This window comes from Gavialis gangeticus, unplaced genomic scaffold (genome assembly GCF_001723915.1).
Source record: "Gavialis gangeticus isolate Ggan-Ray unplaced genomic scaffold, GavGan_comp1, whole genome shotgun sequence".
Lineage (NCBI taxonomy): Eukaryota > Metazoa > Chordata > Crocodylia > Gavialidae > Gavialis > Gavialis gangeticus.
In genome coordinates, this window is record NW_017729014.1 from 17457116 (window position 1) to 17484197 (window position 27082).

At 37.5% G+C, this 27082-nt stretch overlaps 1 protein-coding gene across 1 annotated transcript in view; it reads left to right on the forward strand.

Annotated features, from left to right (window-relative positions):
- PRDM2 (PR/SET domain 2) overlaps positions 1-27082 on the forward strand; it is a 92554-nt gene that overhangs the window by 7190 nt on the left and 58282 nt on the right. Inside the window, exons 2-4 of the mRNA XM_019511876.1 lie at positions 8691-8764; positions 21118-21235; positions 23455-23558. Coding sequence (XP_019367421.1) covers positions 8756-8764; positions 21118-21235; positions 23455-23558 — 231 coding nt within the window. The 5' untranslated portion in view covers positions 8691-8755. The remainder of the gene's footprint in view (positions 1-8690; positions 8765-21117; positions 21236-23454; positions 23559-27082) is intronic.

Genomic DNA, 27082 nt, shown 5'->3' on the forward strand with positions numbered 1-27082 from the left:
TTTTTTAAAATAAGTTTAATCTAGTGGCAGGTGTTTTGCAGTACCTAATTTTTGCTGGATTTTTTTTAAAAGAATCAAAGTTTTACTCTCAACTGAGCTTGGTGAACCTATCCAATTAATTTATATAGGACTACTTCACATCTCATGAGGATACAATTTATAGACTTATTTAAGCTTTTTAAAATGTCTGTAGGCCAGGAGTCATGAACTTCTGGCCTGTGAGCTGGGTGTGGCCCGCAGAGCCATGGTTTCAGCCACATTCAGTAGTGGGAGGCTCTCCCTGCACTGTACTCCATCAAGGTGCTGGAGGCTTTTGTGGAGAGAGAGCTCTACCTGTGCTGCACAGCAATTGGACTCTGGCAGAGGAGAAGTTCTCCCTGAAATAAGGCTTATCTGCCCACCGAGCTTGGTCATTTTGGCCTGCTGCTAGAAAACATTGCCAACCCTTACTCTAGACTGTTTTCAGTTTGTGCATCAGGTTTGGAAGCTCCTGTGATTATTTGTTTTTTTCCCTTGAGAATGATATAAAGACTCTTGTAGGCACCTGGACACCTTCTCCTGGTAGAAACAGTTGAGTAATGCCTCTTAAACTCCTCTTCAGTAATTTATGGGGCAGGCGTTCCTTTCCACTAGTCTCTTGGGAATTGCTCTTAAAGGGGTCTGCCTCTTACTAGGAGATAAAAATAGCCAAGGCTTCCTTCCATTGTTGCTGGTGTCCCACTATCATCTGCTGACTTTGGGTGTGGTTTGTAAAAAGACCTAAAACAGAACATGCAGACACTTCTAGAAATCAACCAAGACAGTATGAGACAATCTTTAGAAACATTTAGGTGTAAAAAAAGACATCTGGTCAGGGTTAGGGAGAGGGTGATGGTGAACATAATAACAGAACAAAGCCTTTGGGTAGTGGCTAGATGAAACCAAAATGGGGACAGAGCTGTGAGCTGTATAACTGGGCAAAATAATTGCATGTAATTGATGCAGATTTTAAAAGTATACATTTGGTAGATACCTGCATAAAAACCAAACATTAAACGAACTTATGCCTATGCTAGGAACCCTGACTCCTGTCTGGTATTTTCATCTTGTATAATCTTTTTTCAAAGTTTTATTGTCATGGTGGTCAAAAATTGCGTAGTGCTACCTCAGTGTTGATGGATGATGATTTTGGCAGCAGTAAATTCTTCCCCAGAGAGAGAATGTCTCTAAGTACGTTATTTCTGTATGAAGGTTAAGGATCCGATTCTGCGAGTGATTAGGTCTGAACAAAATGATAAAATAGTGTTTTGGTGGAGGATGCAGTGAAACTGCCTTTCCATTTAATTTATCCAAATATTACTTCAGTATTTGTCATCTTCTTCGAAATATCTGGTGTCTTTTTAAGAAAATATCTTCTTTTGAGAGGTCAATGAGATGAACATATTTTTTTCCTCTTGCTACTTGACACTTCCCATAGTGTTAAAGTAAAATACAAAAAGAAACAAAACAAAGCAAAATGTGTGAGGTTTAGGTGGAGACATTTATTTGGTGTTGAGCCTTTGCCCTTAAACAATTTACTACAAAGGCCTGCAGTAATATTCAGTATTTTCATTTTTAAAGGTTATGTGCTCTCTTACAGGAAGAAGGTCATATGTGCTCAAACTCTGTGATGGCAGACTTTCCCTCTGATGTGTGAACTACATATGGGAGCCTGAAGGTGCCTTCTCTTAGCAGGAAAGGAACAGTTTTTGTTGATGAAAAAACGATGTCATTCCTTTCTTTCTACTCTACTTTTTTCACGTAATGGGAAAAGTAGGGAGGAGGATGCTGGCTCAACTAACTGCCCGTTCTACCACCCTTCCTGTTAGAGTACTGTAGAAGTGGGGAGAGGAAAAGGTTATACCCAATGTGCAGTTTGAAACCATATCTGAGAATACTGGACACTTCCAGGTAGTTGGACTACTGGAAATTTACATTTAGTCTTTGTCATTTGTGTTTACAATAAAACTGTCAAATGCAGCCAGTATTATATATTTAAAAATAAACTTGAAAAGTATACTTCATAGAGTACATAAGGATTAGAACAGAGGTTCCCATCATTTTTAGATTCAAGGAGCCCCTCAGCATATGGCTTTCACTCATATCTTGACTATAGAAAAATAATAGAACAGTTCTTCTGCTGCAAAGAAGGCAGAAGACCACAACAGGTCAGAGTGTTTTTGATATTGTAGATTCCTTTTTGAAATCTTTGGGTTTCTGTTGTGAATTAGGTGTAGCTGTTTGCACACGTAAGAGTGGTGGCACCTCATGACACCCTTGAAGGTACATTACGGCACCCCAGGGTGTTGCAGCACCCTCATTAAGAATCACTACATTGGGAAAAACTGCTAAGCATAAGTACCCTTTGTATAAAGGGGTTTAGGTTGTAGCTGTGTTGGTCTAAGGACATAAGCGGACAAGGTTCTTCAGGTAAATCTGACATCTTTTATTAGACCAACTCAAATAGTTGGAAAAGTTCTTAGCAAGCTTTTGGGTTTAAATACCCCTCATCAGGCTGAGGAAGCATCTGCAGTTGGTGTGTGCTCACTTGTAAACAAATGAGTCAGCTAAGAGGCTCAAAGGTGAGAACAAATGCTTGGATCATAGAATCATAGAAAATTGGGGTTGGAAAGGACCTCAGTAGGTCAGTCCCCTGCTCAAAGCAGGACCATGTCTAACGATATCATCCCAGCCAAAGTTTTGTCTTGCTGGGTCTTAAAAACCTCCAAGGATGGAGAGTCCACAACCTCTCTGGGTAACCTGTTCCAGAGTTTTACTACCCTCCTAGTGAGAATTTTTCCTTGTATCCAACCGAAATCTCCCTTGCTGCAGCTTGAGCCCATTGCTCTTTGTTCTGTCATCTGCCACCACTGAGAACAGTCCAGCTCCATTCTCTTCGGACTCCTCTTCAGGCTGCTATTCAGTCCTCCCCTCTGTCTTTTCTTCTCCAGACTTAATAAGCCCAGTTCCCTCAGCCTCTCTTCATAAGCCATGTACCCCAGCCCCTATTTTTGTTTCCCCCGCTTTCTATAGTAGGGGAGGGGAGGTGCAAAACTGGACATTTGATGCTAGTTTTTCTTGTTTCCACCTTTTAAATGTTGCGTCTCATTCTATTCCTGAATGTACCACCATAAGTCTAGACTAACAAATTCATTGGATTGATACCCGGGTAATGGAGATCAAAATTCAACTTCCTTTGCACTGACGATCCCAGGGCTTTATAGAGAAAGTGACTGTTGGAGATTGGTGTTTACATTTTCCACCTATATTTTGCTTACTATAAAGGAACTTTTAGAAAACCAAATGTTGATATAAAGCCCCAAAACAACCCGTACCAAGGTCACCCCATATGACATTTTCATGCATCCTTCTTTGTTTTTATTTTTCCTTATTTTATATGAATGAAGGATGCAGACTTTAAATGATACTTCTGAGACTGTCTGATGAATGAACTATAAAGAGAAGCTTCATTCAGAATTGAGGCTGGATTTTTTTTTTGCTGAATTCTATGATGGGGAGTTCAGAGGCATTCAGCTTGTAAATCTAATTTAACTCTATCCTGAGTTCTCCCTTGCATTTTGTTTTTTATGTAACTTAGCAATTATAAGGGGAGTCTTGTTCATTGTACATCTAATTAAGGGAACATTTCAAATTGATTTGGCCATAATTGTATCAGTGTTGCTGGTAGAAGCAGAGGGAGAATCCTCCCTAGTGAGAGGGGGAAGTGTTATAATTGTCATTGCTAGATGATTTGAAAATTAGGAAGCCAAAGAGGGTGGCTGGAGAAAATAAATCTAACCTTCCTAAATGTGTCCAGTGATATTTCTTTCACAGGATTTTTAATAATCTACAGTATAACCAAGACAGAAGAAATGTTAATCCTTTTCCTTTTTCTTTTTATGAGACTAGTAGAGAATAATGCTTAGTATCTCACTAGTCATCAAAGGCAACCTAATATGCATTACATTCTTCTGCATTTACTATTAATCTCTATGTACTGTTCAGCAGCCTCAATCTCACTTGTGTTGTGTTTTCTATTTGGAAGAAGGTATGCGTATTTGATTCTTAAGCCATAATGTGTTTCTCCCTGTTAATTTTTATGTGGAGGCAATGGCTTTTTGTCTATTCATTATTTCACAGATTGCTCAAGGCTAGTTATAGTCCATGGACAGTTACCTTTAAGGAATTACATGTAAAACAAAGAACAGGCTATAGAATGTTATTCCTGTTTGAGACAATTATTGTGTTGGAGTCAAGTTACAGTTTCCTTAAGTATTTCGCGTTTTTAATACTTGCTTTACATCTGTTTTCCAGCAGTGTTTGATGAGTTGTTTTTAGTGGAAAGATTGAAATACCCTAAGCCAGCGCTGTAGGCTTGTCCTGTAAAGGAAGCTACTTAAAATATTTTAAGGACACAGCTTAAGTATTAATATTAGAAATATTAACAAAAACCGCTTAATCTTGAAACCAGTCTCGTGTCTTGCCCTTTATGAACCTCACTTAGCTCTGTTATAATATACTTCCCATTTTTGTGATTTAATTGGTGTCTGCTGTTATCCTGTCAGTTGATTAGCAGCATAAAATGGTTATTACAGTGTTTTAAAACTTGAAAACCATTCTCAGAACTCTTGGATGTTGGAGTCAATAGAAATGGTGGTTTTTTGGTTCCTTTACAAGTAATTTTAACAACCATCTAGAAAATTAAGTAGATAGCTATCAACTAACTGTCCAGTAAACCGTCTGGATGGTGAATGTTATTGCTTGATTATAGCTGTTGATTGTGAAGGTAACTGGCCTTCCTTCCCAATTCCAACTTGAACATGTTATTACATGTGAAGGATTGTGTACTCTGGCTCCTAGAAACAGGATTATCAGCATCAATAATTTATTGAAGATAGGATATTGCCATAATTTAGAGTACAGTAATCGATACAGTTTTGGGACTCTTGCTATAGTGCTGGAAAGGAACAATATTTAGATATTACATTCTTGTCTGGCTTATCTGTTTAGATACAACTACATGCCGCTGCTGAACACAATGAATGCAAGCACTATGAGATAAAATATTTTTACTGCTGTCTAATTTGTTTCAGCTGCTTATGTGAGCTTCCCATAGTAATAATGCAGCTGTAATTCTTTTTAGTAGATTTACCCTAATTTCTCTTAGCCTGGGATGACTGGATTCTCTTGATCCTAAACAAAGGCAGCATAATTTCCTTGATATACATTGTCCATCTAATAAGATAAATGCTTAGACATATTTTAAAATTCTTATTATATCAATAGGTCCTGCCTCTGCTTGCAAACAATTACTTGTGTGAGTAACTTTACATTGGTGTAGCCCCAATGAGCTCATTGGCACCTCAGACATGGACAGTACTATTGTGATGCCCAAGTGTTTCCAGACTCGGGGTCTTAGTCTTTTATTTTATTCAGCGTACTCTCTGTGTTTCTCTCTCTGATCTATTTGGCTGCCTTCTAGAAATTGCTAATGTTGAAAAAAAAATTTCTTTTGACACGGTACATTTTTGGGGTATAAAGAAGCCACACTATCTGTATGATGATGATTTTCTCATGCAATTAACAATTGAACTGTGAAACTTGCTCTTTGCAAGGAACTGAAGTGGGAAAATAAATTGAAAAAAAGAATCTTAAATCCGTTTCAGTTATGGAACTTAAGCATGACTCGTAACAAAAGCCTGCACAACATTTTCAAATGAAACGTGAATTTAAATTGACATCTGGATGAAAACAGGTCATGGCTAACTTTGTACTTTAAGCTTAATTTAATTTCTCTTCTAATTCTGTCTTACAAGTAACAAGCTCTTTACTTTGGACTAAGGCAAATGTGTAGTAATTTTTTTAATTAACCTGTAGCACTGTTCACATTAGAAAACTCTCCCCAACTATCTATCTATCTATCTATCTATCTATCTATCTATCTATCTAAAATATTTTTTTTTTAGAAGAGTTAAATGAAGTTCCCTTCTCTTTCTTGTGTTGGAAATTCTTTCAGGGAGATTACCCAAGACTTTCAATATTTTGTTGAACTAAAAAAAAGAAAAGTTTTATACAGCCTTTAAATACTTGATTTCTTTGGGAGGGGGAGGAAGTTGTCAGATTTAAAATCTGTTTTATGTTGGTTAAAATCTATATCTCAGTACTGAAGAAGAATGTGAGAAGTAGAACAATCAAGCTGTCTTCATTGTTCAAACAGAACAAAATGAAAAATTAAATGGTGTAATTTAGGTGTAGTGAATTGAGTGTTTACAGTTCTCTCCATTTCAGGAGTCTATCTATAACTGTCTTAATTACATAGATAAAGATGCTTAGGGTTTTTCTTTTTAATAAATGCCTTATTCCATGTTTTAACCTGTTAGTTTTCCTGTACTCTTACCCCCCAGTGTATACATTTGTGCTTCTTGTTAGTCTGTGTCAAATAGCAAATGTTTAGTGGCAGAGTAGTGGTGATATTGTACATTTGCTTTTTTCAGGAAATGTTTTTCATCATCATCGTTTGCAATAATTTGTCTGTAGTCCTAGGTCAAACATTGCAAAAGATGTTCCCTGTGCTTTCAGTACTGTATTTCAGTGATATTCCTCAAGTATTTCTGTGTCCAGATGTCTCAAAAATATAGAAAAAATGCCAAGTTGTCTTCTGAACATAATACAACTCAATTGCATTCTTCCCATCAGTAATTGCTTTCGGATATGAAGCTCAACAGAGCATAAACAAGACATTTATTGTACTAAAAATACATTTCTGTTTCAAGCTACAACATTTTTGAATGCCTGTATTAGTGTCCATAATATTTCAACTCTAAAATGGCATAGATATTGATATGTAATCCAGTTCAGTGATGAATACATGCTTAAATTGCAGCGTTGCTAAAAATCGCTCAACTTTTTCATGATGCCAGCGACATCTCAGGAGAGAAGTTTGTCATACTGTCTACTTCTGCTTTTTATTTAATTACCCCATATGATCAGCTTGGTTTCAGCAGAGTGCTAGCATATGCTCAGCAGACCAACAGGAGTCCATGCATTGTATTTCAGGGATCTTTTATCTAATGTAAAAAGTGCATTACTCAAGAGAGAGGAGTGAAGGTATCCATGCTGAGGATGGAAGATATGTGGGAGGAGCCATCAAAATATTTCCCATTTCACAACTTATTGAAAATAGAAGTAGAAGGTTTTGAGCATTATGCTTTTTTGGATTTCATTGGTACTGCTAATTTGGAAAGTCACATTTGAGGCTCTAGGTAGGATGGTGAATATATTGGGACTGAAATGTACAGTACTATTTTGAACTGACTTCAGCACATCCATCAGACATATTTCAGAACATCATAATTAGGTTCTAAAAAGGTATTCCCTCTTCCCATGTACCGAAGTGATTCCAGTTGAGATCCTCATCTGTAACTGGTTCTACGTGGGTAGATCATTCCATACGTGGAGCCAGTTGCAAGATTGGGTCCTAAATGTATGTTTATCAGCTTATTTCTCTAAACACAGGTCTGTTAAGTGCTGTGCAGGTGAAAATAAGTTTTTCAAAGTAGAACAGAATCCTACAAGAGGTTTCCTTATCCAGGAGAATTTTTTGTTAGACACTGAGAGAGGTGATACTGTATAGCACATCGAATTTACTGCCTAATATCAGTGTAAAAGTTGTGTTGCAACTTCCAACAATAATTCCTTGTACATAAAAAGCATAACAAATTGCTAACTCTCAGGTGTAGTGTTTTCCTGATGACTATAGTTACATGCATAGAGGTTTCAAGCTCTATCTATCTGTCTGGAGTATTTATGGAAGCAGGCCCTTTCAAATCACAGACCTTTGTTTATTAAAAATGCTAACATGCAGTAAACTGGTTTTGAGTACTTTAATGCATACTATACTAAAATTTAAGTAAAACCTCCTTGTTTTAGAGTTGGTGAGTAAAGACTTAATTGCATGATTCTTGCCATTATTGAGAACTGTGCAGCTAAGTCCTTTCAAACTGGTCTGAACATACTGGGAGCAAGCATCATGACTCTGGGCTGAATTAAATCTCTGCATCAGTCCAAGTCTTTAGCAGTGCTTTGCATTGCTAAATGTTACCACGATTGATTTGTTTTTAGTTATTCAACTGATGCTGGTTATTAGAATATTCTTGTCTCAGTTTAAGATGGTGCAATAGAAAAAAAATTATGATGGGAATCTCTTCCTTGTTTTGAAGACGAAATTTTGTTCAATTGCATTGGCAGTGCTGTAGCCTGAAGCAAATATGGTCTAAAGCAGGGGTGGCCAACCCATGGCACATGTGCCACAAGTGGCCTGGGCAGCTTGTGTGTATGACAGGACAGGGAACAGAAAGAAGAGCAACAGATCAGGCTGGGAGTACAGGGCAGGGAGCAAAAGGCAGCGCAGCATATTGGGCAGGGAGCAAAAAGCAGAACAGCACATAGGCATGGGAAAGGATTTGAGTGGCACTCTGGGTGGGTTAAGGGCTTAGTTTGTGGCGCACCTGCCAAAAAAAGGTTGCTGCCCCTGCCCCCATGGGTATAAAGTAATACACTGCCATTTGAAAATCCCTTCTTTTTAAAAAAAACTCCACCAATCTATGTGTAGTTTCAAATCACTGTAAATCTGTAGGTAGGTACGTATGACAATTGTCTGTTTTTCTTTTTAGGGCTCATGTAATCAAAGAAGTTTCTTTGTTGTGTGTATCTTTTCAGAACACAACAGGAATTCAAAATGAATCAGGTGAGTTTAAATGTAAGACTTTATCAAAGTGCTTTACTTAGATGTTAGAATAGTTAATAATTTACAACAGAAGTACCAGTTATCCACCTGAAAACCAGAATGTTACTCTGTTCTTTACAATCTTTGCTATCCTTAAATTTCATAGTTCTTTTCTACCCACAGTGTTTGTGAACTTTACCTTACTTTGATTTAGCTTGGCTTTTCTTCTTGAATATACCCTACTCAGATGTAAGACATTGTGTCTGGCACAACTTAAAAGAACACCTCTCCAGGAAACCCATTTTAGTCTCTACTTGTAGTTCATCTGCTTATAAGAACATTTTGAAAATTGCAGACTTCATCTTTCTCAAAACCCATGTTCATCTACTGTGGTGATTTGAGACTGATTCAACAAGAAACCTTCACATTATTCCAATTCCTAAAAATTCTTTCTTCAGAACAAATTTGAAGGACAGATAATGAAAAGTAAAGTGCATTTTTAAAAAAAATAAACTAGCAATCTACTGCGTAGATATAAAAATATCCTGATACATAGCTTTGGTGTGTCCTGGAGCATGTTCTTCTGATCAGTGCCAGGTGATTTTATTTTTTCTGGACTTGCTTGTAATTGGCTAGGGTTGCTTTATATATGCTCACTATATAGATGCACGCATACTTTTTTTTTTAACTCAAGAATATTTATGGGTTAGATAAACACCTCTCTCACTTATAAATGTTCCTCATTTTTGGGTGGATTTAAGTTCCTCTCTAGAAGGGAATGGAAGCGTAGGATATGATAGTGAAGGATTATGATCAGTTTTTTGAGTTCACTGAAAATAATTGCTAAAAGCAGATGTTTCTTGTTGTTTCTGTGGCCAGAAACAACCTTGAATGCAGAATAATGTAAAGCAGGTAGCCGTGTGGTTTTATTTTTCCTTGACATTCCCTGTTTCTAATGAGGGCTTTTATTGCTCTCCTGCACCAAACATGCCATTCAGGAATAATGTAATTACTTTATCTCCATCAACATAGAACAGAAGCGCTACTACAGTAAAGTACACCCAACCAGTGCTACTACAGAGAGATAATTATAACTAATTGTAATGTGGAATTGGTTGGTGGGATTTCTCCTCTCTTGTTCCTCTTCTATTATGTTTTGCAGAAGCAGAGAAGTATTCTAATACATATTTATAATAAACATTGGTAGAAGATTTTATAGCAATCAAACTAAGCAGCATATAATGAAATGTGGTTTTTTGGGGTTTTTTTGTATTCATTGTAACACTACTGCTAATGTATCTAAGCAGCCTTTGCAGTCATGCTTGGAGTAGATGGAAATAACTGCATCACAGTTGCATTAAGTGCTTTTTTTTGTTAGTAAAATTTGTTTTGCATATACTCTGTGACATAACAGGGAACAGTGGATATACTCTGTTTGAATGGTAATTTTGTTCCAGCAGTTACCGAAGTGCACTAGAAATAGTGCTAAGAATGTGAAAGCTCCAAATTCAGTCTTTGATAATTCACTGGATCATAGAATAGCAGGGGGTTGGAAAGGACCTCAGGAGGTAATCTAGTCCAACCCCCCCAACTAAACCATCCTAGTCCAAGGGTAGGTCTAACTTGCTCTTAAAGATGTCCAGGGATGGCAGTTCTACAACTGTGTCCAGGGATGTCAATTCCACAATTTACTGTGGATAGTTCTTCCTTTCCACTGTCCTCCACCCCCACTTTTTTCTTCCAAAATCATTTTATTTCCAAAGTTCAGCATGGTTTGAGTTTTCTAGGAAAATCTACTCATTCTTATGTTGGGGGGGTGTTGTTGTTGTTATTATAAATGCAGTGCCATGTATACGGCATTTTACAGACCAGTAATAAGAAGTCTCTGCCTCAAGGAGTTTTCTTATAGTTGAAAACGGACATCTCTTGCTTTTTGCTTGGTCTCCAAAATACACAGAGCTTACCTGGCAGTTTAGGATTTAGTTTCCATTCAAATTAAGTGTCTGTTTAGCACCAAGTTTGGGGTTTTTGTTTTTTTGCAGTGCTTTTGTCACCTATTCACTGTTGACAAGCTGTAATGCCAGGTCTATATAAGAACTGTCTTTGACTGATGCTGAATATCTTCCAGGTGTCTTTGTATTACATCATTCTGCCTGTCTCTACTTTTATTGTTATATAAATGACCCTCAAGCCAGTGAAGCTTTGTCTCTCACAGATTATGCAAAAAATATTTTTATTATTGTCCTGGTTCGCTCCATAACATTTTTGAAGCAGTCCTGGAAAATGATTTCAGACATACTTTTTTGCATGGTTTTTACCTATATTGAAGAAAATAAGAATAGGAAAATTCTTGAACACTGGGATACTTATTTAATACTTCTGTTGTTCCTTGAAAAACAATAGTCATGAAAATTGCTTTGGAATTATCAGCATATGTTCTGCATTTGTATAAACGATTTCTCTGATATGCAAAATGTTTAATGAAATAGTTAAGTAAATAGCTTAAAAATAAACTTAGATCTTTGATACGTAACATCTGCTACATCTCCAAACGCACTGAGGTTATGGAGAGAAGCTGTGTATCACCTGGGGAAATTGGATGGAGAGCCATTTAGAAAGGGTGGTAGTGATAACAGTTGCTTAAGTAGGCAAATAACATTCTTAACCCCGCTTTTCCCAAAATTTAGAGCATGGCTCTTCAATTTAAGTTCAGCTTGTCGGTGCACAGTCACTTGTTGTTATAAATAATTTCTTCCAAAACTCTGCCAAATTGTATATTAACATCACAGCCAGTAGTAGCTGTTGCAGGAGCAGCCAAACCAAGGACCTTTAGCCACTCAGAACATTTTACTGTTTTGAATGGACTCCCTTTGCCTTATTCTCCAGCTCAGCTTCATGACATAATTGTCCCTTTTGCCATCTCCTGATTCACTTTATCCCTTTCATTGGCCTTTCCTTCAATGCATTCTGTCCTTCATATATCTTTAAGATGAGCTCAGTCCCTTCAAATTTAATGTACAAAAATGCTGCTGACCTGATATGTGCTATTATTGTGTTTACATTGCATGTGGTTTTATTTTAGTATGGTAATGAAAGTGACACTGCTTCAGAAAGGTTGCATGAAGTTGATCTAACCTTTTTCTTCCGTTTGTTCTTAAGGTAAATTTTCACCCCTCCAAATGCTAATGCATTATTTAAAATGAAAACCAACATTGTTTTTACCCATTCAGTGCACTGCAAATGTGAGTGCTAGCAACCCTGCTTTTATGTAACTTCACAGTGACAAGTCTGAAGAGTAATGATGGAGTTGAATAGTTGCTTTGGTACTTGGAGAAAATAAAAAAATTGAAGAATTTTAGTGCTACAGTCTCATTTTGGGCTTCTCTCGACTCTTTCAGGCAGGTTTTATCCCAGTGGTCTGTAAACATTGATTGTTACATACATAACAAATTGAACAACCCCCAAAATCTTTTTAGCAAAAGCTATTTAGATGTCTGTGACCAAAACCCTAGAATTTCTGCATTTGATAGACCACAGTCCCCAGCGGGCAACTGTTGCTCTGGAGTATGCTTATGTAACTGCATTCAAGTTACAAGAAAGTTTGAGTTGCAATAATTTAATGGAACAGATTTTGGTACATTATATATTGTATCAAATAATGTTTTGTTAGTTTTTGTGAGGTGTAAAGCTTGTGCCATGAGTGAGACCATTTCCAGTAATGTTCTTGTACATGGATTTGTGAGCTTAATTTGTGCAATGGATATAGAATTCATATGGCTGCATTCAGCGAGCTGTATGTGATCAGCTTTTAAACTTGTGTAAATAGATATAATTTTAAGCGCTGATTTTTATATATAATATATAAATAATACATAAGTTTTAGTAACTATCTATTATTAGAGCTGTTTGCAAGTCTTGTAGGGTGGAAAGTAGCACTAGTATTCTGGGATTCACTTCTGATGAGCCTAAACACACAAAATTAAACAGTGTCGATTTTTGGCTGACTGACTGTGGCTTAATGATATTCTTTGAGAATGAAAGCTGAGACACGAGCAATTTAATGGGGGAAAACATTCTTTAATCATAATTTCTTTGTCTGCCTAGTTGTGACCAGATTGTGAATATTCAGACCTCAAAAATCTCATAATCAATACTGTCATCTTGCATTTTTTCCCTATATGATGGTAGAAGCCCACCAGTCAAAGGCCAGTATGACCAGTAAGTGTAGAGTGCCTCTGCTGAGGTCCAAGTGGAATGCAATGATGGGAAGTTCTTCCCCACTAGTTTCCAAAGGCTAAAAACCGGGAAGGTGCTAGGACTCTGATCACTGTTTTCAGTCCACTCAGATGTTGCTAATTGTACATTTGTTGAAGGCTAAGTAGTATCTTGAACTTATGTCTGTCTCTTTCTGACTTTTGGAAAGGCAGCTTGACACTTTCTTTTGCTCTTCAGATTTCCACCTGCAGCAAATGAGGGAGAAGGGTGCTTTCTACTCAGGTTGTCCACTGTTGCAGGTGGAGGGGGGTCTTCTATCGTTTCAGATATTTGGGCCAGTCTCTCTTGCACACAGTTCTCTAGCTCATGTTTTTGCAGCTGTCAAAATGCTACTGAAGCAGTAGCAGGACAAATTTGATGACAGTTGTATTTTCATTCTACCTGGGGAAACTGATAACAGTGATAGAGGCATAGGAGCTGTCTCTGTGAACTATAGAAAACAATGTATCACAGCACTTGGCAAGTCGCATTGATAGACTATATGTTAAATAATACTTAATATAGGGACAAATGCCTGGGTTGGGCTTTCCCATTAGCCATGGAAAGCGTCCCAACTTGGTTCTGCTGAGTAGGTGAGTGCATTTATTAAATGCTGCATGATTTAAATATGTATGTAACAGGAGATTAGGATGGAGAAGGGAGAAAAAGAAGTTTTCAAATGCTAGAACTTTCTTCTAGTTGTACCCATAGTGAGCTGCTAAAGCCGATAGTGCATCAAAAATATATCAGGGCAGTAGCCACCAACACAAAATTTATTTTTGATAATGGAGTGTATTAATGAAGAGCACTGATGGCTGACTAGAGTGATCCTGAGCAATGACCTTTTTTGGATGATACAGTATTTAAATGACTGCCAGAGTATGTTAAACAAATGGTTCTTCAGTGTTACTAATGAACAGCATTTGTTTTACATTCCTCTTGCTTTACAGCCACTAAATATGATGCTCTATCAAGGTTATGTGACTTTGCGGGGGTGGAAAATTGCTATATTTACCTGTAGTAATAGTTCTCTGAAGCTCAGGTCCTTTGTACATCTATATGTACCCTCTTGAGTTCCCTCTGAGGAGTTAAGACTCTATTATTCCTTTGATAGTTAGAATGGTTAGGTTGAAAAGGAACTGGCAGTGAATGGCTGTGATATACAATACACAGCTGTAATATACAGTACAATGAATATATCTGTTCTTCTTGGCATAAGGCATGTGCATGAACTGCCTCACTTTTGCGAGATACATGCTGCTTGTGAGCTGCCACGGTCATGAGACCCCAAGAAAAAAGACTGCTATAGCAGAGCCTTGTTTCAGAGAATTGTAATTATAGTAAAATTTCCTTTAAAAGTGCTAGTGAGCTTAAAGTCTGTATGTCTATGTAGATGGCCACGTTTGAAAAGGTTAGAGTTGTTTTGAACCGCTAAACCTCTTGTTGGTTGAAGCACTAAAAAATGGATGCCACAACCACCCCAAAAATAAGTTGTTGCGTGATCTAAGAGTCCATTTTTGAGAAAATTAACATGCAAAAATGACTCTGTATTCATGCTTTAATGCATTTGTTTTTCTGCCCTTTGAATGAAACGAAAAATCTCAGATTATAAAGGTATTGGTTATTTTAGCTATTTAGGAAATGAAACGTATCAGTAATATTAGTAGGCATATCTGTTTTCAGCAGAGCTTGCTTATACTGTGACTTTGTGTATCTGTATAATTTCATGCAAATTCTGCAAACATAGGAATTTTTAAACTTACGTCAATACTTAAATGTACCAAAGTGTGGGTCAAGTCTGTTGTTCTACATGTTTTTGAGCAAGAAAAAATTTAGTGGGGGAAAACCAATATACTTACAACAATCTAATGGTGCAGCTCCATGTTTTTTTTTGTTGTATTCATGTGTAATGTTGATTAATAGCACTGGGAGTTATATTGGAGTATCTTGTAGAATGCAAATATTTTGGGAATGATTGTTTAAACTGCTGGATAGACACTTAAAGACCCATTAAAATTCTACTGCTTCTACTTGGTCACACAAGCTCTATTGTTAAGAAATAATGATTGGGAAAATGCATAGGAAGTTGTGCAACTTATCAAAATGTTCAATAGAAAATTAGGCTAGTTAATAAATCATGCTGTATTTTCTTCAAATGTTTCTTACTTGTGCTGATGTCACAGAGATCACTTACTTAGCGCTTAAGCAAGATGTAAAGCATTTGAGAGAGCAGTACTGGGAGATGGGAGGTAAATATTTTTCAGAAAACAAATTTGTGATGGAAAGGACAACATCAGATGTTACAGTTGCGATTGAAACCACCCTATGAATAGATAAGTGATGCAGTCAATACAGAATAGGATTTAATGTTTAACTTCTCCTAAATTGTTGCTGCCCTGTTTTCACTTTCAGGAACCAGATGATAGGTTGTTTGTTCATGATATTTTCTAGCTGCCATATGTTGAGCTTGCAGTCTTGTCTGTCTTGTTATTCAGCCTACACCTGTAAGAAAACTGTATTTGCTTTGCCTAGAAGTATTCATAATGTTGTTGATTAACTCTCAGGACCAAAACTTCTTAAATCAGCGTAGCTATCATTCTCTTGAAGACCATGCTGCAAAACTGTTTGGGAAAAGATTTCCGGACTGTTTCCCAATATAGGCCTATTCATTTAGTTTATTAGAAATTATATTAATCTGTTGATTTAGAATTGCACAGTCTTCAGTCCTACCTGGTAATACAGTTAAATGTCAAAGTATGTTCATACACAGTTGAATTTTTAGTTTGCAATTTTTTACAAAGTAAACTTCAAGGACTGTGGGTAGCGTTCCAGAAACTTTCTCTAAATGAATTTTTGGGGTGATTGATTTAGTAAATATAGTGGATATGTACTGTGCATACAGTTTATAAGGTTAGTTGATTATGACAGAGTTTTTAAACGAAACATAATTGTAGATAGTTCTAGGGTTTTCTAACAGTGATCATTGTGCTATAGATAATAAACCACGTACAACTGAATCACAAGTTGTCCAGCAAATTCCTTGTAAGGCTTTATTGTGTTATTAGCAAGTGTTTAAAACTAAACTAATTCAGGAATTGGCAAAAGCCCTACACTTGCAAGCTGTTTTTTACTGGACTAGTGGAGGGAGGGAGGGAGGAAGGAAGGAGTCTTCACCAGTTTTGGTGTGAAGGCTCAACCATGAATTTGTTGCTTCCATAAGCATATCTATAAGAAGGAAACTTGGCACTCAAGTGTTTGTATTTGTTCAGACAGACCTCTGGAGCTACAAGACATGTAACAGTAGGAACTTACAAACACCTAACATGAATATAAAAGAGACACCATGCTTGTTTACTGTCTATGCTTCCCTCCGCTTATGTACAGTTTCACTCTTCTCCCTGTGAAGACAAATTTCTCCTGTTTGCTTTGCTTTTTCACATGAAAAAGAAAAAAAATGTGATTGCAAAAACTGGGACACTTGGGACTAGTTTGGTACCTGACACTACCTTAAATCAGTTTAACAAAAAAAAGAAAAGAAAAGCTAAGATTTTTGATTTGTTGTCATACATGGAAAATATGAAAGTAATTGCACTCAAACAGGAAGTACAGAATTAGCAATGTATGTAAAGCTGTGCATAATGAGTGTGAGCATGCTAGTAGTTAGCAGCCCTTCCAGCCCCATACTTAGTATCTCCTTATGTTCAAAATAATCATCACCCTTTTCTGTTTCAGGGCAGGCTGTTCACTGCATTTCATGCTTATTAGTACCTATAGTGAGTGGGGAGAGGTACAGACCTGGTTGTGCTGTTAAGATCAGATTCCTGTGTTTCAAGAAGATAGTAAGTTGACCAAGTTCACGTAGTAGTGTGCTTATGCAGGAATGGATTGCAAGAGATGGCGCTATCCATAGCGAAGTACAGACAATCAAAAGCCCCAAGGCAGAAGTGATTAAGTTTTTGCAGTTTGCTCTAAGTTGTATATAGATTGAACTAATAATAAACTGAATTAACATTCAGTTTTCAATTAGGAAAGACAGGTAGAGGCTTGCACTGACCCAGGCCAGAAGGCAGGGGGTGCTAGAGCATGCCTCCCAGCCTGCACCATGGGGGAAAGAGCCCCCCTCCTGGCTTCATTTCTACCCCCCCCATCCCATATTAGTGATTTGCACTGGTCTGGCTTTGTGGAGGGGGAATCGCCCTCTCCTCCCCACAGCTGGGCAGACCAGGGCTTGGGGAATCCCCGGTATTGGTCTCCCTCCCATGTGGACAGATGCTGAGCTTGGGGGCTGGCCCTGGGAGGAGGGACTCCTTTCACCCTCTCCCCAGTGAGTCAGTGACTTGTGCTGGCCTGTCCTGCGAGGGGGATGGCAACCCTTGCAGACCAGGGCTCAGGGCCAGCCTGGGGGCTCTGTTCCCCCACCTCCCTCGCACTGTCCTGCAGGGCTGACAGGCGTAGGCAGGACCAGGATGGGGAGTAGAGGCACTAGGGTGGGGCTGGCCCCAGCTCAGGCAGCACAGCCAAAGCTAGCCCACCTACCCTTCTTGGGGTGGGGGGAAGGGCTAGCAGGGGGGACCCAATGCATTCTGGGAAGCTGGGGGACTGGGATATAACTTGAATTGGGAGGGGATCTGGGCCAGAAGTAGAACAGACTGATTTAACTTAACAGTTTTAAGTCTGATACTACATCTATCCAGGTCTATCTTAAACTGGGCTCAACCATTTTGAAACCAGTTTGTGTGTACTGGGCTTCTGTTCTGTTACAGGCTTAAACCTGTTTCTAATCACTTATACTGGTTTATATGTACCTTCTGTCCCTAGCCCTTGCCTTGTGTCTTCTATATTGCCATTATAGGGCTCTAACCAGGTGCTATCTTTATCTAATGACATTGCATAATGTATTACTCAAATGTTAAGACTTATTTCAACACAGTATCGTTATTATCAGTTGATTCTTTTTAACTAATTGTATCTCGAGCAGAAATCTTCATTAAATTAATATAAAGCTATTTCTAAATCTAGACAAAAATGCAGTGTTATTTGTTTTGAGGCTAGGGGTGCCAACTCTCCTGGATTGGCCAGGAGTCTACTGGCCTCGGCATTGATCTCCCAGTGACTATTGAAAGCAGTCGGGAAGATTGATATTGTGAATGGGTTCAACACTACAATGAATGACATTACGTCATGTTGCAGGGGGAAAAAAATCTCCTGGAATAACTTCAGTCAGAGCTGGCAACCCTATTTGGGACATGTTTGTCATTTGCCCTGTCAGTTTTAAAGACAATAAATTATAAGCTAGAGGTTTGAGGCTGATTCAGTGAACTTGCTTAAAACTGATCCTGTTGAGGAAAATTTTTGTACTAGCTTCAATTGAAGCTGTCTCATTATGGATCACAACTGAAGAATTGTGTTGCTAATTCCCACAGCCATCTGTGATTTGGACTTATGTTTGCCTAAAATTGCAAGAGGATCAAGCTCCAAACTGGAAATTAACAGCAAAAACAAATGAGAGAAATGAATCAGAAGCTGTACATTTTAAAAAAGGAAAGTGAAGTCTATGTTCACTGAAGCAAGTAAGACAAAGTAAGAAGTAGAGCTGCAGCACTACTTTGAGACTAGTTAATGTGAATAAGTAGTTAATGCTAACTAGATCCATTTAAATGCAGAGTCTGAGTTTGCACAGTACCTGACGTCCTGTGGCTTTTGGTGTCTTATACTAGGAACTAAGCAATTAAAATGTGCTCTGCAACTGTAAGGCTTTCTTACTAAGAACCCCTTTAGCATCTGTAGAGAGATGATTTGAATTGAATGTACTTATTCTACCACAGCAGTTTTACCAACATTCATAGATACTTCAATGCTGACTGTTTCCACTGTGTAATTTGTACAAGTAGAAATGGTGATTGACTTGAAGTTACAGTCTAATGTGAAACCTTTTTTCAAATGTCCTCAAGTGGTCAGAGACCAATATAAAAATATTTACTTACTACATCAAGAATGATAGTAATAGCTATTGTGTTGCATTTAAAATGTACTGGAGCTGAAAAGTAAAGTTCAAACATGCACTTGCTTGCCTTACTTGATTTAGCATCTTTGTATTAGAAACAAACATTTAAAAAATGCATTTTTCTCTGAGCAGTTCACTGTTAAACCCTAATTAATAGCTGTATTATGATAAGGCAAGGTGGCACATGGAATTTCCCTCTAAGCAATCTTTCAGTTGATTAAAATTTAATGAAAGTGTGCCTTTGGACTGATATTGGATCATTTGGTGGGTTTGGTTTGTGGATTTTTTTCTCTGTTAACTGTAGCAAAAGTGGTATAGCAGTTACCAGTTGCAAGACGGTTAGGACAATATTTCAAACATTTGTTTTAAAAAAAACCAAAACGGTTTGCAGACTTGTTTGGAACAACTCTAGCACTTCAATGGGATGTTCTAGAAACTTGAAATACCATAAAGGTTTCTGCTGGCATTAAGACTACTCATTACAATGCAGTAATGTCTCTACAAACTCTTTAAAAACTAGGAACCATGTTGGCAGCTGTATAATTTTGGTTTTACACATCACGGTATCAGCTCTTGAAAAACGGAGCAAATAATTAAGTTTAGCCACAGCACAAGTGACCACTAGGCATTGTTGCATGTTATGCAGCATAATACAGTTCTGAGATAATCCTGTTAACAATTTGACTCTGTTGCTGAAGTCAGATAGGAAGGTCATACTGGGCACGTCTATACGTGCAGTTAATGTGACTGAATATACTCTAGCTCAGTTTGAGCTGGAGTAAACTAATCCTGATGTCACTGTCTATATGTGCATTTAAGCTCAATAATTTACTGCACTTCCAGATGCTGCTTGAAGCTGGGACTATCCTATCTGGCAGCACAGTAAATTTGTCTGCTGTACCCTAACTGCCATGTACATGTAGATGACGACACTTTTTATTGTGCAGCAAATTAGTCTGCTGTGCACTAATGTGTCTTGTAGATGCATCCATGGTATAGCAAAAATGCTTGAGAATTAAAAATTAGATTTTTTTTTAAAGGGTTTTGTTGACCTTTAGCAAGGGAGGGAGATATGGTTGTGGTTAAGCAATGAACTGTGATTAAGCTGAGTTCCTCGTTGTACCAGGGACTTCAGTTGTGATTTTTCTTATAATGCTTTTCTCTCCATGAGGCTATTGTGAAAATAAATTAATGTTTGAGGTATATAGATGTTTTATTACTAAGTAGCTGGGCTCAGGAATCTTGACCAAGTGTTCAAATTTAGAGGTCTTACTGTATACTTAGAATCCTGGTTTGAGTATTCATCATATGATTTTGTACCAGCTTCTGGTTGGTATACCTGACACGGTGTCTTCATGTTATGAAGAGCTAAACTTGATTATTTTTATTTCTGTTCTGTGGACTTGTTAAACTGGTTGGTTTGCAGTGCAGTTCTAAAATGCTGATGTACCTTACCTGAAGAAGAAAGAAAAGCATACTGAAAAATTACTTGATTTTGAATCTTGGAAGAAATGTAATGGACACTTTTCAAGGCATATAGAGGACACATGTACCTATGCTTTACTTTTTTCTTCTTTACCTGTAGCTACCAGGTGACTGTCATACTATCACTGGAGAATAGAATCAGTTTAGTTGCATACAAGAAATTAAATATTTGTAGTTACGTTTCTACAAGGAACAAAAGAAAATTCCGAATTTCTTTTTTAAAGAGAACCCAGGGGCAAACAAATGACTTGCAAGATATAAACAAACCCAGGTTACATTTGCTTACCAAATATGGACTGGAGACAAAACTCGTACTTTAAGTATGGCACAGCCGGAACAAAGCAGGATTTGTAGAGAACTACTTGGGCTCTTCAGTCCCAAAGAAGGAAATGTAGTATCAATTGAAGGGCAGAGTATAAACCAGTGAAATGGACATACCAAATAACCTATCATACTGTAACATGGAAGTTACTTGTTGAATGTCCATGGAGAAACCCTAGTTGAAATGTCATTTTCGGAGATCACTTTTATTCTGTGTTAGTAATGCTTATTTTTGGATTGATTGTCCATGTTCTGGAGTGTTTATTTTTCTGTACTTATGTTTATGATGTTTTTGCCTTCTGATTCCTAGAACACAACTGAATCTTCAGGAGCAGTTGAGACCTTGGCTGATGTACCTGAACATGTGCTGAAAGGGCTTCCTGAGGAAGTGAGGCTTTTCCCATCTGCTGTTGACAAGACACGGCTTGGTAAGTGCTGTAACTGTAAAAGGAGCGGGGAATTTACAGCTCCAAAATAACACAAGCTGGTAGTTACGGAAAGTGAAGACTTAACGTAACCAAACTATTATTTATTTTAGTTCATTCCAAATGAGCTTTCCTTTCTACTCAGACTAAAAATAAAATGTGCAATCAGTCTGGTGGGAATCCTAAAAATACCTTTTAAAGAACAACTGCTGCAGTTGCATAGTAATGAGATTTTTATTTTAAGTGTGGGGTAAAATGGAAAAAAGCCCTGGCTTTTTTGGCCCTGGTTTTTTGTTTTTGTTTTTTTTAACTGCATGACTTGCACTGATGGAAACTAGATAGCTGTTAAAACCTCCCTTTTCATCTGATAAAGTAACTTGTCATTGGCAAATTCTTATTGGATGTTATGATTCCTATATTTCTATATTGCCTTAGTCCCTGTTCACTTCCACCCTATTAGACTAAACAGTTTCTCATATTAGTATTCTTACGTAGTAACTAAGGTAGATTTCTCTTTCCTTGTGATAACATGACTCTTACATGGAGAATGAAAGTAAGCTTCTGTTAATACCATCCTATATGATCCACAGTGGACTGGCTGACCTGTCTCCTGTTAGCAAGTTTTACTTGCGAGTTCTGACCAAAGATTGTTCTGTAGCATTTGTGCAGAAAGTTTAAGAGATTGGTGAGGGATTCTGAAATGTAGGTGCAGGCTGGTAATAACTGTTAGTTTAAACTCTCTGAGGCAGGGATAATGTCTTCCAGTAGGATCCTGATCCTAATGGGATACCTCAAAGAGCTTCCATAATGCACACATCTTGAATTGATAAGTGATCTTTAAAGTAGGAGAGGAGTTTTGATACTGTACTCCTAGAATATACATTAGTATAAATATTGATATCTTGGGTGAGGAACTACATTGCTGAAAAAATAAGCAAGGTCTAATTAGAAATGCCATTCATTGAATCATTTCAGATGTTGAGAAGATGACAAATGGAAGTTTCTATTTCTAGGATGATTTACATATTCAGTGGCATAGTAAAGGTGAAAGAGGTTGCTAAAGTATGTATCAGAATCTCACAAAAACAAAAATGTATCTTTCCTTTGTAGCCTTACATTTCTGTACATTGCAAAGGTTCATTTTGTTTGCATGGAATTTGCCTAAGTTCCCATGAAGGACAGAAGGGTTGAGAGAAAGTGGTTTGGAAACATCATTAGTAAAATTGCAGAAAAGTCAAGTTGGGAGGGACCTCAATAGCTTTTGTCTGAATTTGATATCTTCCATGTTACAGCTTTTGTCTGAGCACTCAAAAACTGCTGCTAAGTTATTAGTGACTGTGAATGGGTTAATGCTTGCTTGCCCACCCAGAGACGGGGCAGCAGTTTTGCAGCACAGCCTCTCCATGAAAAAAACAGATCTAGGCAATGCATTGAAAAACTCGTTTGTGCATTCTGCCTTGCAAAAGTATGGTGCCTGTTTTATTTTGAGGGGCATGTAGGATCTGAGAAAATACAGTAATTTTTCTCAATGGGTACACTTTTTTAATGCCATGTAACATCTTTGGAACAGACATTCTTAAATGTAAGTAGATGAAAATACTTTTTCCCTAGAACTGTCTTCAAATAACATTTCATAAGCATTTCTTTAACAACATATTCACTCACTAAATAAAACAGGCACCAGGATAATAGTGGAAGGTATTGTGAATATGATCTGATTGTACTTGAGGAGCTGGCAGGTCACCTTTTTCTCTAGACATAAAAATTAGGACCATGGATACATCATAACCAGGAGAAAGGCCTCAAAATAAACAGGCTTAATTGGAGTTCAGTGGGTCTGTCTGTCTGTCTGTGGTGTTAAAAGGTCCAAGTTTGGCTCCACATCATCTGCAACACACATCATTTGGTTCTTGAAATATTCTGAACACATGTAAGATGGAGGGTGAAGGTTGTCTGTATTCCATCAGATTAACGTTCTTTTCCTCCCTGCATTTTTTCAAAGCTAGTTTATTCAGTTTCAAAATGTGTGTTCTAGGTATTCATGAGTGTATTGAGTAAAGATTTTTGGGGGTGTGTAGTTGGTTTTACAAACTGATTAATATTTTGTGTGGTTATTTTTCTTTTGATTTTTTTCTATTTTGTATATTTAATACTTTGGTGAAATTTAAAGGTGCTAAGAAACTTATGTAACTTAATTGCAATGATGAATTTTAACTTTTCAGGTGTTTGGGCAACAAAGTCAATTTTGAAAGGCAAAAAGTTTGGACCATTTCTTGGTGATAAGAAAAAAAGATCCCAAGTTAAAAGCAATGTGTACATGTGGGAGGTAAGAAAATAGCTGGTTATGGAAGTATCCAGCCTACAGTTTTATGACTTTTGTAACTGATGATTAATTTTTCAATATTTATGCAGATTTTGATCAGAACTATTTCCATTATAAAAATGCACATATTGAAACTTCAAATAGCAGACTGCAACCACATGGGATTACAAAGCTAAATGTCAAGTATTGTCCAGTATGCATTTTGTATAGTAACAATAATTATCTTCTTCCTGTAAAAGTTCCTTACTGATCAGGCTTGGCTTCCTGTTGCTTGACCCTACAACCACCCCACTTCTGAAGCGGGGGTTGAGCACCATCAACTCCCAGTGAAATCAATAGTCTTACAGTCTCTCAGGGAAGCTCTTGGCACCTCACTTGATCCAATAATCCAGTGGCATACCATTGGGCTGCCTCTGTACTTGCACTTCTCTGCTGGTCTTCGCCAATATGCAAACACTTCTATAAGGTATAGATACACATGCCAATTACACTGCTGTCAAAGAATACAAGCTGGTAAAACTGTTGCATCGACATGTTTGTAGAAGTAACAAACAAACTGAAGGGAGTAAGAATGGGAAGCTATGGTAGTAGCACACAGTTTATTAGACTTACTATAGGTACAATTTACAGGTTTGTTTGTTTTTTTAAACATAGTAATGGTATCTGTAATCCCTGCCAACCACTAGCCTTATAAAATAAAACAAGCTGTGAAGTATTCTGTGTACACATGCAGGCATCAAACAGAATGTCAGTCCCTTGTGGAGATTTCTCTAGAACCTAAAATGATAGTTTCTCAGAAATGCAGTCCAGTTAAGAAAAAAAACCAAAAGGCATTTAAATAGAATGCCAGATAAGTCAGCAAATGCCTCAAGACGGCAAAGCAGGATACAATAGATTGTAGTATCTCAGACACTGATCTAGTACAAGAACAACTAGGAAGATGGAATCCCAATCAAGTAAATTATTGACCTAAAGTGACTTGTTTCTCTTGCAGCACTTCTGTGCCATTGTGGTAGCATGCTCTGGCTGGAACATTCCTGAGCACACTCCACACCACTTACCTACTCCACTGGCACCACTGAGTACTGTACAAACAGAGGCCTGAAGAACAGCCTCCGAGGAATACCCTGGAATGGTCTTGGTGGCATACTTCCAGGGTTGGAGCAAGTCAGTGGAAGCAGATGGGTGGCATGTGCTCAGGGCTGTCCATCTGGAGCATGCTGCTGTTGCAGTGCAGCTATGTCCAATTCTGGACATTCATGCAGTGGAACTTTTACATCAATAAACTATTTATTCTAATAGATAAATATATCTGAAATTCAGTTTCAGATTTTTAATCTGCATTTTTCAGGAGTTTTAAAAAAGTTTATAATTTGCAACAGTTGGCCACCCAACTTAATTTGCCAAGGTATTGGGATGATTTTCAGATGCAGGAATCTTAATTGTAACACAGCATGTCATGTGGCAGCTTACTGCTGTTTTTACAGTGGTCCTTTAATATGGTTATGACTTACAGAGCTACCCTAAGAAAAAAATTAATAATAGTACTGTAATGCAAAATGGCATTTCTGAACCAGTTGTGTACATTAGACCTCCTTGTGTGTGTATTTCTTTTCGAAAGTACACTTAGAGTGGCTGGAGAAGGGTCTTTTCTTTCTTGGAAGAAGTGGCTGAACAGAAAGTGATGGAAGCCCAGAATTTGAAACAACACTGGTGAGCCATCTAGGCCCTGTCTATCAGGGATCATTGATAGTCTTACTGCCCTGGAGAGGTGTTAACCCTCTTCTGTTTCCTAGTGTTTAAAAGGTCTACATTTGGTAGGGTGGAGTTTCTTTTAGTTGAATGATCTGGTGTTATGTTCAACTATGCTTTCCGTACTGCTAGATGTCCCATATTAGTACAGCACTCTGTACTACTCTTCCATTTCAACTGAACAGATCATTTTTACGGTCTTTTTATATTTATATTTCCAGTTGGTGTAACTATGTACTCTCTGCTATTTCAAGGATTTGGCCTGCTGATGAGCATGCCCTCAGAAATCAGCTGACAAAATCTGAGCTGGAACATTTGATGAGGAATGTTATTTCTTTCTAGCTGTTGCATGGCTAGAGGATTAACAAAGGCTCATCAAAATTTGAAAAATCTAATTTTTACCCCCAGTCAGCAATACCTTTTCTATTTCGCCACAAACTAGAATGATATGGACTCTACAGAAGTACATTTCAGTAAACCGCCCTTGTGTTTATATCTATTTTTAAAATGTAACATCAAATAAAGACATCCCAAATTTTGGGAAGAAAACATTACTGTACAACTGTATGTAAATTAAACATCAGAAATAATTAAAATGATGCCGTTTCATACAACAAAAATGGAAAACGTAAGGTGAAGTTTGGATTTCAGTTCATTCCTCAGGTCTGCAAGAGACTGAGCTTTATAAAGAAACTTGCTGAAGCTGCAGAATAGGCTGGAAATCTTCTCTTATATAAATAAATGCATGCAAACAGGCACCCCTGGATCCTGCTCAAAGCATTTTTTTGAACTAAAGATGTTGTATTGTAAACATAGAAATGTGCAATGATTTTTTTCAAGATGAGCGGCTCATTATTTACGAATTATGAGCTGGAAATGACAATTTCCTGGTTGAGATAATCTAGTTGGGGCTGGTCCTGCTTTGAGCAGGGGGTTGGACTAGATGTGACCTCCTGAGGTCCCTTCCAACCCTCATCTTCTAAGATTCTAAATTGTGTACGTTGTCTGTGCTAAAACCTTTTATCGTTATTCCGTCCATACTCCCCTTTATCCACTTATTTGTTTCTCTCACATGTTATGTCGGCATCTTTTCTGGTACAGGTGCTTTGGAGACACATCAGTCTTTTGCTATATACTTCTTACATAACGTAGTACCAATTAACCCACTCTTCTTGCTAAATGTAAAAGAGCAAGCAAAGAGAGATTGTCATCCTGTGTATATACAAAGACATTTTTAAAATAATTTTAGCTAGCATATCCGTTCTATCATTGTAGGCAGAAGACAAATTAATAATTTTGAAAATAAGACTAGAGCATGACCAGGCTTAACAAAAGAGAACTCTCTTCTCTGGCAGTATAGCATTACTCTCCAAAAAGCATTTTTATAATGCTCTTTGACTATTGTAGCAGCTTAAGCCATGTGTTTGTATAGGTGCAGACATTTTTGCCATTGTCTTCTGAAACTGCTCAGTAGACAATAGCCCTGTACTGTTGCTAACACTAGGGAACTGTATCAGCACTGAACAAAGAGTGGAAAAAGACGAGACTGTAGAGAGGTTGGGATTAATAGAGAGACTCATTTACAGACAGAAACTGACATTGATAGATGGAACAGAAAGGAGCAGAAGCAAATACTAAACTTTAAATAATCAAACTTTGAAAAGATACTCATCCCTTTCTTTTTTAAAGTTACCTAGTACTAATAAGAACAGCCTAGTACTGATAATTCAGCCTACATGCATGTATACTGAGGTAGGAAAAAACATTTTAAATCA